Source organism: Pseudoliparis swirei, chromosome 18 (genome assembly GCF_029220125.1).
Source record: "Pseudoliparis swirei isolate HS2019 ecotype Mariana Trench chromosome 18, NWPU_hadal_v1, whole genome shotgun sequence".
NCBI lineage: Eukaryota > Metazoa > Chordata > Actinopteri > Perciformes > Liparidae > Pseudoliparis > Pseudoliparis swirei.
This window is the reverse complement of record NC_079405.1, coordinates 475845-491362: the sequence shown is the minus strand read 5'-3', so window position 1 is coordinate 491362 and position 15518 is coordinate 475845. Positions and strand designations below refer to the sequence as shown.

Below are 15518 nucleotides of genomic sequence, written 5' to 3'. Positions count from 1 at the left end.
AGCGGGGACTACGAGCGCCTTGGAGCGAGTCTCCTTCCCCGTCTGTGTCGTCTCGTCCACTATCCACTCATCTCTCCTTCTCTCTGTTCATTTCCTCCCTTCCTCGTTTCGTTGCCTTTGTCCTCGGCAGATGATTATCTGAACCGCACAGCGTGACACATTATTAATATCTGATGTGGCCGTCGTGGTCGCTGTGACTTCCTGTTCACTCTCATCTCCTCATCTCGATGGCCATGTCTCACCTCCTTTCCTCTCTCCTTCTCTCCTCTCCTCTCCAGAGCATTCAGCTTATAGATGAACATTAAATCTACACTTCAGTAAATCTACATACAACGTTTCAGTGTCTGTTCTATATCCTGAATGTTTATCTATATGAAGGATTGAGGAAGGAAGGAGGAAGGAGGAAGGAGGCAGGAAGGAGGTGTGTTGATAGACTTTATGCATAAGTTCAGCAGGTCCAGAGTTGTGTCCTGATGTCTCGTATCTGTCAGTGAGAGTTGGTTGGAGCAGCTCCCACACACACACACACATGGAGAAGCAGCAGCTTCAGGGTGCAGCAGCAGCTTCAGGGTGCAGCAGCAGCTTCAGGGTGCAGCTCTGGTCCAGGCCCGGCTCCTCCCCGGCGTCTTCACTGGCTGTGGCCCTGGCAGTACGTCAGACTCCAGCGCCGGTCCCTGAGGAGCATGAGTTGAAGAGCATGAACACACTGCTCCTCCAGGAGGCCCACGCTGCAGCAGCTGCAGCTTCAGGGTGGAGCAGCAGCTTCACCAGCGTCTCACCGGCTGCTGCGGTCGAAGGAGCTCGCCACGCCGCTCAGGAAGTGGTCGCTGGCCACCGTCCAGCTGAAGTACTCCTGGTAGTAGTTGATGTGGCTCACGGTGTGGCAGCTGGAGGTGGTGAAGCCAGGAGAGCTGCAGCAGTTAAAGCTCCACCTGAAGGTCAAGGGCACCAGGTCAGACACACCCACTGCTCTCTTAAAGAGACACACCCACTCATCTCTTAAAGAGACACACCCACTCCACTCATCTCTTAAAGGAGACACACCCACTCCTCTCTTAAAGAGACACACCCACTCCACTCTTAAAGAGACACACCCACTGCTCTCTTAAAGAGACACACCCACTCCTCTCTTAAAGGAGACACATCCACTCCTCTCTTAAAGGAGAACACCCACTCCTCTCTTAAAGGAGACACATCCACTCATCTCTTGAAGGAGAACATCCACTCATGTCTTAAAGGAGAACACCCACTCCTCTCTTAAAGGAGACACATCCAATCACCTCTTAAAGGAGAACACCCACTCCTCTCTTAAAGGAGACACATCCAATCACCTCTTAAAGGAGAACACCCACTCATCTCTTAAAGGAGACACATCCACTCATCTCTTAAGAGACACACCCACTCATCTCTTAAAGGAGACACCTCCTCTCTTAAAGAGACACAATCACCTCTTAAAGGAGAACACCCACTCATCTCTTAAAGGAGACACATCCACTCATCTCTTAAGAGACACACCCACTCATCTCTTAAAGGAGACACATCCACTCATCTCTTAAGAGACACACCCACTCATCTCTTAAAGGAGAACATGCGTCATTCAGACGCTCTGATTCAGAGAGACTCAGAACCAGAGAACCACAAGGACGAGTAATACCATGAGTAATACCAAGAATACGACCAAGAGTACAACCCTGAGTAATAGCAATAGTACTACCATGAGTACTACCATGAGTAATACCAAGAGTAATACCAAGAGTACTACCATGAGTAATACCAAGAATACTACCATGAGTACTACCATGAGTACTACCATGAGTAATACCAAGAGTAATACCAAGAGTAATACCAAGAGTAATACCAAGAGTACTACCATGAGTACTACCATGAGTAATACCATGAGTACTACCATGAGTACTACCATGAGTAATACCAAGAATACGACCAAGAGTACAACCCTGAGTAATACCAAGAGTACTACCATGAGTACTACCATGAGTACTACCATGAGTAATACCATGAGTACTACCATGAGTACTACCATGAGTAATACCAAGAGTACTACCATGAGTACTACCAAGAATACGACCATGAGTACCACCCTGAGTAATACCAAGAGTACTACCATGAGTACTACCATGAGTAATACCATGAGTACTACCATGAGTAATACCAAGAGTAATACCAAGAGTAATACCAAGAGTACTACCATGAGTAATGCCATGAGTAATACCAAGAGTACTACCATGAGTAATACCATGAGTACTACCATGAGTAATACCATGAGTAATACCATGAGTGCCACCATGAGTGCCATGAGTAATGCACCGAGTAACACCATGAGTAATACCATGAGTAATACCATGAGTAATACCAAGAATACTACCATGAGTAATACCATGAGTACTACCATGAGTAATACCAAGAGTACTACCATGAGTAATACCATGAGTAATACCATGAGTACTACCATGAGTACTACCCTGAGTAATACCAAGAGTAATACCATGAGCAATACCCTGAGTAATACCAAGAGTAATACCATGAGTAATACCATGAGTACTGCCATGAGTACTACCATGAGTACTACCATGAGTAATACCAAGAGTACTACCTTGAGTACTACCATCAGTAATACCATGAGTACTACCATGAGTAATACCATGAGTAATACCATGAGTAATACCATGAGTAATACCATGCTATTTAAGTGCCACTTACATTCTAGGTATAAATAGAAAGGCGTGTCTAGAGATGTGGAGACGTTCCTCATGCCAGTAGAAAACAAACGGACTGTTTTCCATGAATTCAGAATAAGGTAAATCCCGTACTTCCTGTCCTGGAGCAGCTCGCTGTAGACACTGTAGACGCCTGCGATCACTTCATTTGCTCCACATCTGAAGTTCATTGGCGCCCAATCTTCGTTCACAGGCCTCGACCACTTGCATGTTCTCTTTACGTTGAAAGCTTTGCACGAAAATGCCCAACGACGATCTTTCATGTGGTCATCGTAGCGACTGTTGAGGGAAGGAATCAAATGGTGAGACAAACTAAGACTCACCTAACAGAAGTAGATGAATACGTTGAGGAACCATGTCAACCCAACTTGATGGCGCTGCCTACCTGGTGAGGCCAGACACCGCTTGGCTGCTTGGACACGTGACAGTGAACGTTTCCTTCAGCTCATTGTCCCACCCGCTGGCTGCAGTGAGGAGCTCCGCTGTAAGAGAAGGAACGTTTGCTGGGTGAGCTACAGCAGCCTGGGAGCAGGAGAGGTCTAGCGGAGCGTCAGCATGTGAGACTGAAGCTTTAGTCACGTTAACGTTAAATGTTCCAGTGATAATAAACACACACAGACACATTCATGAGTATCAGCACATGTATTCCTCTCAAACTGTTGCCAGCTGTAAACAACAAGTGGTTCAATGAGTAATGCTCCACATCACCACTACACACTCAGTCTACACACAGCAGGGCAGTGGTCTCACCTGCCAGGAGGACGGACACCACGATGAAGCTCCACATGGCGAGGATGTGTCGGTGTCTGAGAGCAGACTGACTTCACTCACTCAGCTCATGACCTTTATGCCCTTGGGACAAAGCAGCTAATCGTTCTGGCGGTGACAAAGCCAAGGGACATTTTTCAGTCCTTTATGATCCGCCTATTAATCCTTCAATTTAAAACCTATAATTTGAGAACAACTCACGGGTCCAGCCGCTTCCCCGCAGGAGCAAAGAGGTTCACGTCATCCATCACTCAGGGTCTAATGGGCTCCTCGTGGACTGTGGACATGTCTTCATGGGAGGACTCTCTGCTCATCAAGGACAACACATGTCAAACGTCCTCTGAGACTCAGAGGAAGCATCTCGTCTCTGGAATGTCGACCTGTTCCTCTCTCAAGGTGCGCCGGCCGGTGGGTGTGGACCACAAGTTTGACATTTATAAATTCCTCCCTTGATGCCAGATGTCGTGCTGAAATACAGTCAACAGTTTAATTATTAATATTGTACCTGTATGTGTGTCAGGTGGATCTCTGCAGTCCATTGTCATCATTTACAGTCAGCAAGGTGACCTGGAATGAAATACCAAAGTAATTGTCTGAGTTGTTGAATGGTTCTTTAATGGGTGGGAAGTCCTTCAGTGAGGAATCTGTTTCCGGGGTGTGGCGGGACAAACACTGTGCAGCAGAGGTGTCACATCGCTATTAGAGTGGACCCAAAAGCACGACTCAGACCGGAGTAACAAAGATTACTGTCTTTGGTTGGAAACAGGCTGGGTCAAAACCGGGAGATCAGTCGAAGAAGCAAACAAGTCCAAAAAGGGGCGGGGCAGAGAATCAGAGGTCAGGAATATACTCTAATAACACTGGAGAACTTGGCACGAAAACACAAGACAATCTGGCAGAGGACAAGTGGAAGTGAGGGAGCTAAATAGTGAGGGACTAATGAGGGGCTGCAGGTGAGACGGGCGTGAGGACCAGGTGAAGGGAATGAGGGACTAACGAGGGGAGGGGCTGCAGGTGAGAAGGGCGTGAGGACCAGGTGAAGGGAATGAGGGACTAACGAGGGGAGGGGCTGCAGGTGAGAAGGGCGTGAGGACCAGGTGAAGGGAATGAGGGACTAACGAGGGGAGGGGCTGCAGGTGAGAAGGGCGTGAGAACCAGGTGAAGGGAATGAGGGACTAATGAGGGGAGGGGCTGCAGGTGAAAAGGGCGTGAGGACCAGGTGAAGGGAATGAGGGACTAATGAGGGGAGGGGCTGCAGGTGAGAAGGGCGTGAGGGACTAACGAGGTGATCAGAGGCAGGTGAGGGGAGTTGGATTGACGAGATGGGGTGACAGGATGAAAACAACTATAACAAAAAGGAAGGCGTGGAGCTAAACTGTTACAAGAGGTAACGACAGGAGTCCAGGTGATCACTTCGGGGTCACCAATAATCACTTCGGGGTCACCAATGAAGACATCAGGGTCACCAATGATCACATCGGGGTCACCAATAAAGACATCGGGGTCACCAATGATCACATCGGGGTCACCAATGATCACATCGGGGTCACCAATAAAGACATCGGGGTCACCAATGATCACATCAGGGTCACCAATAAAGACATCAGGGTCACCAATGATCACATCGGGGTCACCATTAAAGACATCGGGGTCACCAATGATCACATCGGGGTCACCAATGATCACTTCGGGGTCACCAATGATCACTTCAGGGTCACCAATAATTACTTCGGGGTCACCAATAAAGACATCAGGGTCACCAATGATCACATCGGGGTCACCAATAAAGACTTCGGGGTCACCAATGATCACATCAGGGTCACCAATAAAGACATCGGGGTCACCAATAATCACTTCGGGGTAATTAATAAAGACATCGGGGTCACAAATAATCACTTCTGGGTCACCAATAAAGACTTCGGGGTCACCAATGATCACATCAGGGTCACCAATAATCACATCGGGGTCACCAATAATCACTTCGGGGTCACCAATAATCACTTCGGGGTCACCAATAATCACTTCGGGGTCACCAATAATCACTTCGGGGTCACCAATAAAGACATAGGGGTCACCAATAATCACATCGGGGTCACCAATAATCACGCCAAAAGAACTCTCCCCTCAAGAAAAGTTCAGCCTTTAATACACAGATGCCATCATGTCCTCCTGACCTGTGATTGGCTGTGAGCCGTCCAGAAGGAGAAGCTTCATCTCCTCAGCCTTCTCCTTCGTCCCTGAGCCTCATGTAGCAACAGGACGACATGGTGAGTGTTGTGAGCGTTTCTGTTCTGGACTTGATAACCTGACGACGACATGAGAACCTTAAATATTCATGATTGTGTTATCAGCTCACACTCTGATGTGAGAACCTTTAATATTCATGATTGTGTTATCAGCTCACTCTGACGTGAGAACCTTTAATATTCATGATTATGTTATCAGCTCACACTCTGACGTGAGAACCTTTAATATTCATGATTATGTTATCAGCTCACTCTGATGTGAGAACCTTTAATATTCATGATTGTGTTATCAGCTCACACTGACATGAGAACCTTTAATATTCATGATTATGTTATCAGCTCACACTGATGTGAGAACCTTTAATATTCATGATTATGTTATCAGCTCACACTCTGATGTGAGAACCTTTAATATTCATGATTGTGTTATCAGCTCACACTCTGATGTGAGAACCTTTAATATTCATGATTGTGTTATCAGCTCACTCTGATGTGAGAACCTTTAATATTCATGATTATGTTATCAGCTCACACTGACGTGAGAACCTTTAATATTCATGTTTATGTTATCAGCTCACACTCTGATGTGAGAACCTTTAATATTCATGATTGTGTTATCAGCTCACTCTGACGTGAGAACCTTTAATATTCATGATTATGTTATCAGCTCACACTCTGATGTGAGAACCTTTAATGTTCATGATTATGTTATCAGCTCACACTCTGACGTGAGAACCTTTAATATTCATGATTATGTTATCAGCTCACTCTGACGTGAGAACCTTTAATGTTCATGATTATGTTATCAGCTCACACTCTGACGTGAGAACCTTTAATATTCATGATTATGTTATCAGCTCACTCTGATGTGAGAACCTTTAATATTCATGATTGTGTTATCAGCTCACTCTGATGTGAGAACCTTTAATATTCATGATTATGTTATCAGCTCACTCTCTGATGTGAGAACCTTTAATATTCATGATTATGTTATCAGCTCACTCTGATGTGAGAACCTTTAATATTCATGATTGTGTTATCAGCTCACTCTGATGTGAGAACCTTTAATATTCATGATTATGTTATCAGCTCACTCTGACGTGAGAACCTTTAATATTCATGATTATGTTATCAGCTCACACTCTGATGTGAGAACCTTTAATGTTCATGATTATGTTATCAGCTCACACTCTGACGTGAGAACCTTTAATATTCATGATTATGTTATCAGCTCACACTCTGACGTGAGAACCTTTAATATTCATGATTATGTTATCAGCTCACTCTGATGTGAGAACCTTTAATATTCATGATTATGTTATCAGAATCAGAATCAGAAACAGTTTTATTGCCAGGAATGTTTACACAAACGAGGAATTTTTTTTGGTGGAAGGTGCAACATTTGGACATGACAAACAAACAACAATCAACACGACAGAAAGACAACAAATAATGTGAAAGTGTTTGGGTGTGTGCTTCAAGTGGTGTGTTTTAGTTAAAAGTGTATGTTACGCGTGGCGTGTGTTTAAGTTAAAGTGCATGCAAATAAAGTGGCATGTGTGTGGAGGAGGCCTCAAGTTAAAGTGCATGTTAAAGTGACGTGTGTGGAGGAGGGAAGAAGAAGGAGGGAGGAGGAGGAAGAGGAAGGAGCGGGAAGAAGGAGGAGAGAGGAAGGTGGAAGAAGAGGTGGTAGTCCTGGGGGTGACAGTCAGTCAGTCCCGGGTTCCATTGATGAGCCCGACTGCCGACGGGAAATAACTTTTGGTGTGGCGGGTGGTCTTTGTCATGATGGACGCAGCCTCCTCCCGAGGGAGGGACTCGAACAGGAGTGTCCAGGGTGGGAGGGTCAGCGACAATCTTTCTGGCCCGCTTCAGTGACCTGGAAGTGAACAGGACCTGGAGGAAGGCAGATTGCAGCCGATAACCCTCTCGGCCGGCGGATGATGCTCTGCAGCTGCACTTGTCTTTGGCTGTGGCTGCAGGGTGCCAGACGGTGATGGAGGAGCAGATGATGGACTCAACGATGGCCGTGTAGAATTGTACCATCATTCTCCCTGGCAGGTTGAATTTCCTCAGCTGCCTCAGGAAGAACATCCTCTGCTGGGCCTTCTTGGTGATGGAGCCGATGTTCAGCTCCCACTTGAGGTCCTGGGTGATGATGGAGCCCAGGAAGCGGAAGGACTCCACAGCGTCGACGGGGGAGTCACACAGGATGAGAGGGGCGGGTGGGGCTGCATTCCTCCTGAAACCCACAACCATCTCCACTGTCTTTAGAGCGTTGAGCTCCAGGTTGTTCTGGCTGCACCAGGTCACCAGGTGGTCAGTCTCCCACCTGTAGGCGGTCTCGTCCCCACCAGAGATGAGCCCAATGAGGGTGGTGTCATCCGCGAACTTTAGGAGCTTGACGGACTGGTGACTGGAGGTGCAGCTGTTGGTGTACAGGGAGAACAGCAGAGGGGAGAGAACACAGTCTTGGGGGAAACCTGTGCTGGTGGTCCGGGAGCCTGAGACGTGTTTCCCCAGCCTCACGTGCTGCTTCCTGTCGGTCAGGAAGTCTGTGATCCACCTGCAGGTGGAGTCGGGCACGTGCAGCTGGGAGAGCTTGTCCTGCAGCAGGGACGGGATGATTGTATTGAAAGCAGAGCTGAAGTCCACAAACAGGATCCTGGCGTAGGTTCCTGGGGAGTCCAGATGCTGGAGGATGTAGTGAAGGGCCATGTTGACTGTGTCGTCTGCAGACCTGTTGGCTCTGTAGGCGAACTGCAGGGGGTCCAGGAGTGGGTCGGTGATGGTCTTGAGGTGTGACAGGACCAGCGTTCAAGGACTTCATGACCACAGAGGTCAGGGCGACGGGCCTGTAGTCATTGAGTCCTGTGATCTTGGGTTTTGGGGACGGGGATGATGGTGGAGGCCTTGAAGCAGGCTGGAACGTGGCATGTCTCCAGGAGGTGTTGAAGATGTCGGTGAACACCGGAGACAGCTGGTCAGCACAGTGCTTCAGGGTGGAGGGGAGCGGAGTCCGGGCCCGCTGCTTTGCGGGGTTCTGCTTTTAAACAGCCTGTTGACGTCTCTCTCCAGGATGGCGAGCGTCGTCGCTGAGTTGATGGAGGGTGCTCCAGAGGTGTGAGCCCCTGATGGGCTGGGGGAGGGTGGGCTGATGGTCTGTGGCTTGTTGATGGGGCTGTGGGGGATTGTCTCAGGACTGCTCCATTGTCTTTCAAAGCGGCAGTAGAACTCATTGAGCTCGTCTGCCAGAAGCACATTGTTCATGGAGTGGGGTGATTTGGGCCTGTAGTTGGTGATCTGCCTGAGCCTCTCCAGACAGAAGCAGAGTCGTTTGCTGAGAGCTGCTGTTGCAGTTTCTCAGAGTACAGTCGTTTAGCATCTCTCACCGCCTTGCTAAACCTGTATTTGGACTCTGTGTACAGGTCCTTGTCCCCACTCCTGAATGCCTGGTCCTTCTGCAGTCTTAGCTTCCTCTGACGTGAGAACCTTTAATATTCATGATTATGTTATCAGCTCACTCTGACGTGAGAAGATTTAATATTCATGATTATGTTATCAGCTCACACTCTGATGTGAGAACCTTTAATATTCATGATTATGTTATCAGCTCACACTCTGACGTGAGAACCTTTAACATTCATGATTATGTTATCAGCTCACACTCTGATGTGAGAACCTTTAATATTCATGATTGTGTTATCAGCTCACACTCTGATGTGAGAACCTTTAATATTCATGATTGTGTTATCAGCTCACTCTGACGTGAGAACCTTTAATATTCATGATTATGTTATCAGCTCACACTCTGACGTGAGAACGTTTAATATTCATGATTGTGTTATCAGCTCACTCTGATGTGAGAACCTTTAATATTCATGACTATGTTATCAGCTCACTCTGATGTGAGAACCTTTAATATTCATGATTATGTTATCAGCTCACTCTCTGATGTGAGAACCTTTAATATTCATGATTATGTTATCAGCTCACACTGACGTGAGAACCTTTAATATTCATGATTATGTTATCAGCTCACACTGACGTGAGAACCTTTAATATTCATGATTATGTTATCAGCTCACACTGATGTGAGAACCTTTAATATTCATGATTATGTTATCAGCTCACACTGACGTGAGAACCTTTAATATTCATGATTATGTTATCAGCTCACACTCTGATGTGAGAACCTTTAATATTCATGATTGTGTTATCAGCTCACACTCTGATGTGAGAACCTTTAATATTCATGATTGTGTTATCAGCTCACACTCTGATGTGAGAACCTTTAATATTCATGATTATGTTATCAGCTCACTCTCTGATGTGAGAACCTTTAATATTCATGATTATGTTATCAGCTCACTCTGGCGTGAGAACCTTTAATATTCATGATTGTGTTATCAGCTCACACTCTGATGTGAGAACCTTTAATATTCATGATTGTGTTATCAGCTCACACTCTGATGTGAGAACCTTTAATATTCATGATTGTGTTATCAGCTCAGACTCTGATGTGAGAACCTTTAATATTCATGATTATGTTATCAGCTCACTCTCTGATGTGAGAACCTTTAATATTCATGATTATGTTATCAGCTCACACTGATGTGAGAACCTTTAATATTCATGATTATGTTATCAGCTCACTCTGACGTGAGAACCTTTAATATTCATGATTATGTTATCAGCTCACACTCTGATGTGAGAATCTTTAATATTCATGATTGTGTTATCAGCTCACACTCTGACGTGAGAACCTTTAATATTCATGATTGTGTTATCAGCTCACTCTGATGTGAGAACCTTTAATATTCATGATTATGTTATCAGCTCACTCTGACGTGAGAACCTTTAATGTTCATGATTATGTTATCAGCTCACACTCTGATGTGAGAACCTTTAATATTCATGATTATGTTATCAGCTCACACTCTGATGTGAGAACCTTTAATATTCATGATTGTGTTATCAGCTCAGACTCTGATGTGAGAACCTTTAATATTCATGATTATGTTATCAGCTCACACTCTGACGTGAGATCCTTTAATATTCATGATTGTGTTATAAGCTCACTCTGATGTGAGAACCTTTAATATTCATGATTATGTTATCAGCTCACACTCTGACGTGAGAACCTTTAATATTCATGATTATGTTATCAGCTCACACTCTGATGTGAGAACCTTTAATATTCATGATTATGTTATCAGCTCACACTCTGATGTGAGAACCTTTAATATTCATGATTGTGTTATCAGCTCACACTCTGATGTGAGAACCTTTAACATTCATGATTATGTTATCAGCTCACACTGATGTGAGAACCTTTAATATTCATGATTGTGTTATCAGCTCACACTCTGATGTGACAACCTTTAATATTCATGATTGTGTTATCAGCTCACACTCTGACGTGAGAACCTTTAATATTCATGATTATGTTATCAGCTCACTCTCTGATGTGAGAACCTTTAATATTCATGATTATGTTATCAGCTCACACTGACGTGAGAACCTTTAATATTCATGATTATGTTATCAGCTCACTCTGATGTGAGAACCTTTAATATTCATGATTATGTTATCAGCTCACTCTGATGTGAGAACCTTTAATATTCATGATTATGTTATCAGCTCACTCTGATGTGAGAACCTTTAATATTCATGATTGTGTTATCAGCTCACACTCTGATGTGAGAACCTTTAATATTCATGATTGTCTTATCAGCTCACACTCTGATGTGAGAACCTTTAATATTCATGATTGTGTTATCAGCTCACTCTCTGATGTGAGAACCTTTAATATTCATGATTGTGTTATCAGCTCACTCTGATGTGAGAACCTTTAATATTCATGATTGTGTTATCAGCTCACTCTGATGTGAGAACCTTTAACATTCATGATTATGTTATCAGCTCACACTCTGATGTGAGAACCTTTAATATTCATGATTATGTTATCAGCTCACACTCTGATGTGAGAACCTTTAATATTCATGATTGTGTTATCAGCTCACACTGATGTGAGAACCTTTAATATTCATGATTATGTTATCAGCTCACTCTGACGTGAGAACCTTTAATATTCATGATTGTGTTATCAGCTCACTCTCTGATGTGAGAACCTTTAATATTCATGATTATGTTATCAGCTCACACTCTGATGTGAGAACCTTTAATATTCATGATTGTGTTATCAGCTCAGACTCTGATGTGAGAACCTTTAATATTCATGATTATGTTATCAGCTCACTCTCTGATGTGAGAACCTTTAATATTCATGATTATGTTATCAGCTCACACTGATGTGAGAACCTTTAATATTCATGATTGTGTTATCAGCTCACTCTCTGATGTGAGAACCTTTAATATTCATGATTGTGTTATCAGCTCAGACTCTGATGTGAGAACCTTTAATATTCATGATTATGTTATCAGCTCACTCTGATGTGAGAACCTTTAATATTCATGATTATGTTATCAGCTCACACTGATGTGAGAACCTTTAATATTCATGATTATGTTATCAGCTCACACTCTGATGTGAGAACCTTTAATATTCATGATTATGTTATCAGCTCACACTCTGACGTGAGAACCTTTAATATTCATGATTATGTTATCAGCTCACACTGATGTGAGAACCTTTAATATTCATGATTATGTTATCAGCTCACTCTGATGTGAGAACCTTTAATATTCATGATTATGTTATCAGCTCACTCTCTGATGTGACAACCTTTAATATTCATGATTGTGTTATCAGCTCACACTCTGATGTGAGAACCTTTAATATTCATGATTGTGTTATCAGCTCACACTCTGACGTGAGAACCTTTAATATTCATGACTATGTTATCAGCTCACACTGATGTGAGAACCTTTAATATTCATGATTATGTTATCAGCTCACTCTGATGTGAGAACCTTTAATATTCATGATTATGTTATCAGCTCACTCTGATGTGAGAACCTTTAATATTCATGATTATGTTATCAGCTCACTCTGATGTGAGAACCTTTAATATTCATGATTGTGTTATCAGCTCACTCTGATGTGAGAACCTTTAATATTCATGATTATGTTATCAGCTCACACTCTGATGTGAGAACCTTTAATATTCATGATTGTGTTATCAGCTCACACTCTGATGTGAGAACCTTTAATATTCATGATTGTCTTATCAGCTCACACTCTGATGTGAGAACCTTTAATATTCATGATTATGTTATCAGCTCACTCTCTGATGTGAGAACCTTTAATATTCATGATTATGTTATCAGCTCACTCTGATGTGAGAACCTTTAATATTCATGATTATGTTATCAGCTCACTCTCTGATGTGAAAACCTTTAATATTCATGATTATGTTATCAGCTCACTCTGATGTGAGAACCTTTAATATTCATGATTGTGTTATCAGCTCACTCTGATGTGAGAACCTTTAATATTCATGATTATGTTATCAGCTCACTCTGACGTGAGAACCTTTAATGTTCATGATTATGTTATCAGCTCACACTCTGACGTGAGAACCTTTAATATTCATGATTATGTTATCAGCTCACACTCTGATGTGAGAACCTTTAATATTCATGATTGTGTTATCAGCTCACACTGATGTGAGAACCTTTAACATTCATGATTATGTTATCAGCTCACACTCTGATGTGAGAACCTTTAATATTCATGATTGTGTTATCAGCTCACACTGATGTGAGAACCTTTAATATTCATGATTATGTTATCAGCTCACACTCTGACGTGAGAACCTTTAATATTCATGATTATGTTATCAGCTCACACTGATGTGAGAACCTTTAACATTCATGATTATGTTATCAGCTCACACTGATGTGAGAACCTTTAACATTCATGATTATGTTATCAGCTCACTCTGATGTGAGAACCTTTAATATTCATGATTATGTTATCAGCTCACACTCTGACGTGAGAACCTTTAACATTCATGATTATGTTATCAGCTCACACTCTGATGTGAGAACCTTTAATATTCATGATTATGTTATCAGCTCACACTCTGATGTGACAACCTTTAATATTCATGATTGTGTTATCAGCTCACACTCTGACGTGAGAACCTTTAATATTCATGATTGTGTTATCAGCTCACACTCTGATGTGAGAACCTTTAATATTCATGATTATGTTATCAGCTCACACTCTGACGTGAGAACCTTTAATATTCATGATTATGTTATCAGCTCACACTGATGTGAGAACCTTTAATGTTCATGATTATGTTATCAGCTCACTCTGATGTGAGAACCTTTAATATTCATGATTATGTTATCAGCTCACACTCTGATGTGAGAACCTTTAATATTCATGATTGTGTTATCAGCTCACACTGATGTGAGAACCTTTAATATTCATGATTATGTTATCAGCTCACACTGATGTGAGAACCTTTAATATTCATGATTATGTTATCAGCTCACTCTGACGTGAGAACCTTTAATATTCATGATTGTGTTATCAGCTCACACTCTGATGTGACAACCTTTAATATTCATGATTATGTTATCAGCTCACACTGATGTGAGAACCTTTAACATTCATGATTATGTTATCAGCTCACACTCTGATGTGACAACCTTTAATGTTCATGATTATGTTATCAGCTCACACTCTGATGTGAGAACCTTTAACATTCATGATTATGTTATCAGCTCACACTCTGATGTGAGAACCTTTAATATTCATGATTATGTTATCAGCTCACTCTGATGTGAGAACCTTTAATATTCATGATTATGTTATCAGCTCACACTGATGTGAGAACCTTTAATATTCATGATTATGTTATCAGCTCACTCTGACGTGAGAACCTTTAATATTCATGATTGTGTTATCAGCTCACACTCTGATGTGAGAACCTTTAATATTCATGATTGTGTTATCAGCTCACACTCTGATGTGAGAACCTTTAATATTCATGATTGTGTTATCAGCTCAGACTCTGATGTGAGAACCTTTAATATTCATGATTATGTTATCAGCTCACTCTCTGATGTGAGAACCTTTAATATTCATGATTATGTTATCAGCTCACACTGATGTGAGAACCTTTAATATTCATGATTATGTTATCAGCTCACTCTGATGTGAGAACCTTTAATATTCATGATTATGTTATCAGCTCACTCTGACGTGAGAACCTTTAATATTCATGATTATGTTATCAGCTCACACTCTGATGTGAGAACCTTTAATATTCATGATTGTGTTATCAGCTCACTCTGATGTGAGAACCTTTAATATTCATGATTATGTTATCAGCTCACTCTGACGTGAGAACCTTTAATGTTCATGATTATGTTATCAGCTCACACTCTGATGTGAGAACCTTTAATATTCATGATTATGTTATCAGCTCACACTCTGATGTGAGAACCTTTAATATTCATGATTATGTTATCAGCTCACACTCTGATGTGAGAACCTTTAATATTCATGATTGTGTTATCAGCTCACACTCTGATGTGAGAACCTTTAACATTCATGATTATGTTATCAGCTCACACTGATGTGAGAACCTTTAATATTCATGATTGTGTTATCAGCTCACACTCTGATGTGAGAACCTTTAACATTCATGATTATGTTATCAGCTCACACTCTGATGTGAGAACCTTTAATATTCATGATTATGTTATCAGCTCACACTGATGTGAGAACCTTTAACATTCATGATTATGTTATCAGCTCACACTCTGATGTGAGAACCTTTAATAT

General features: G+C 42.4%; 1 protein-coding gene across 1 annotated transcript; it reads right to left on the bottom strand.

Annotated features, from left to right (window-relative positions):
- Positions 1 to 417: 417 nt before the first annotated feature.
- LOC130208874 (dermatopontin-like) lies at positions 418 to 3629 on the bottom strand. Its single transcript, XM_056438257.1, has 5 exons — positions 3486 to 3629; positions 3121 to 3217; positions 2829 to 3014; positions 780 to 932; positions 418 to 674 (listed from the first exon to the last, which is right to left on the bottom strand). Exons 1-5 carry the CDS (start codon positions 3520 to 3522, stop codon positions 629 to 631), a joined length of 519 nt encoding a protein of 172 aa, XP_056294232.1. The 5' UTR covers positions 3523 to 3629; the 3' UTR covers positions 418 to 628.
- Positions 3630 to 15518: the final 11889 nt, after the last annotated feature.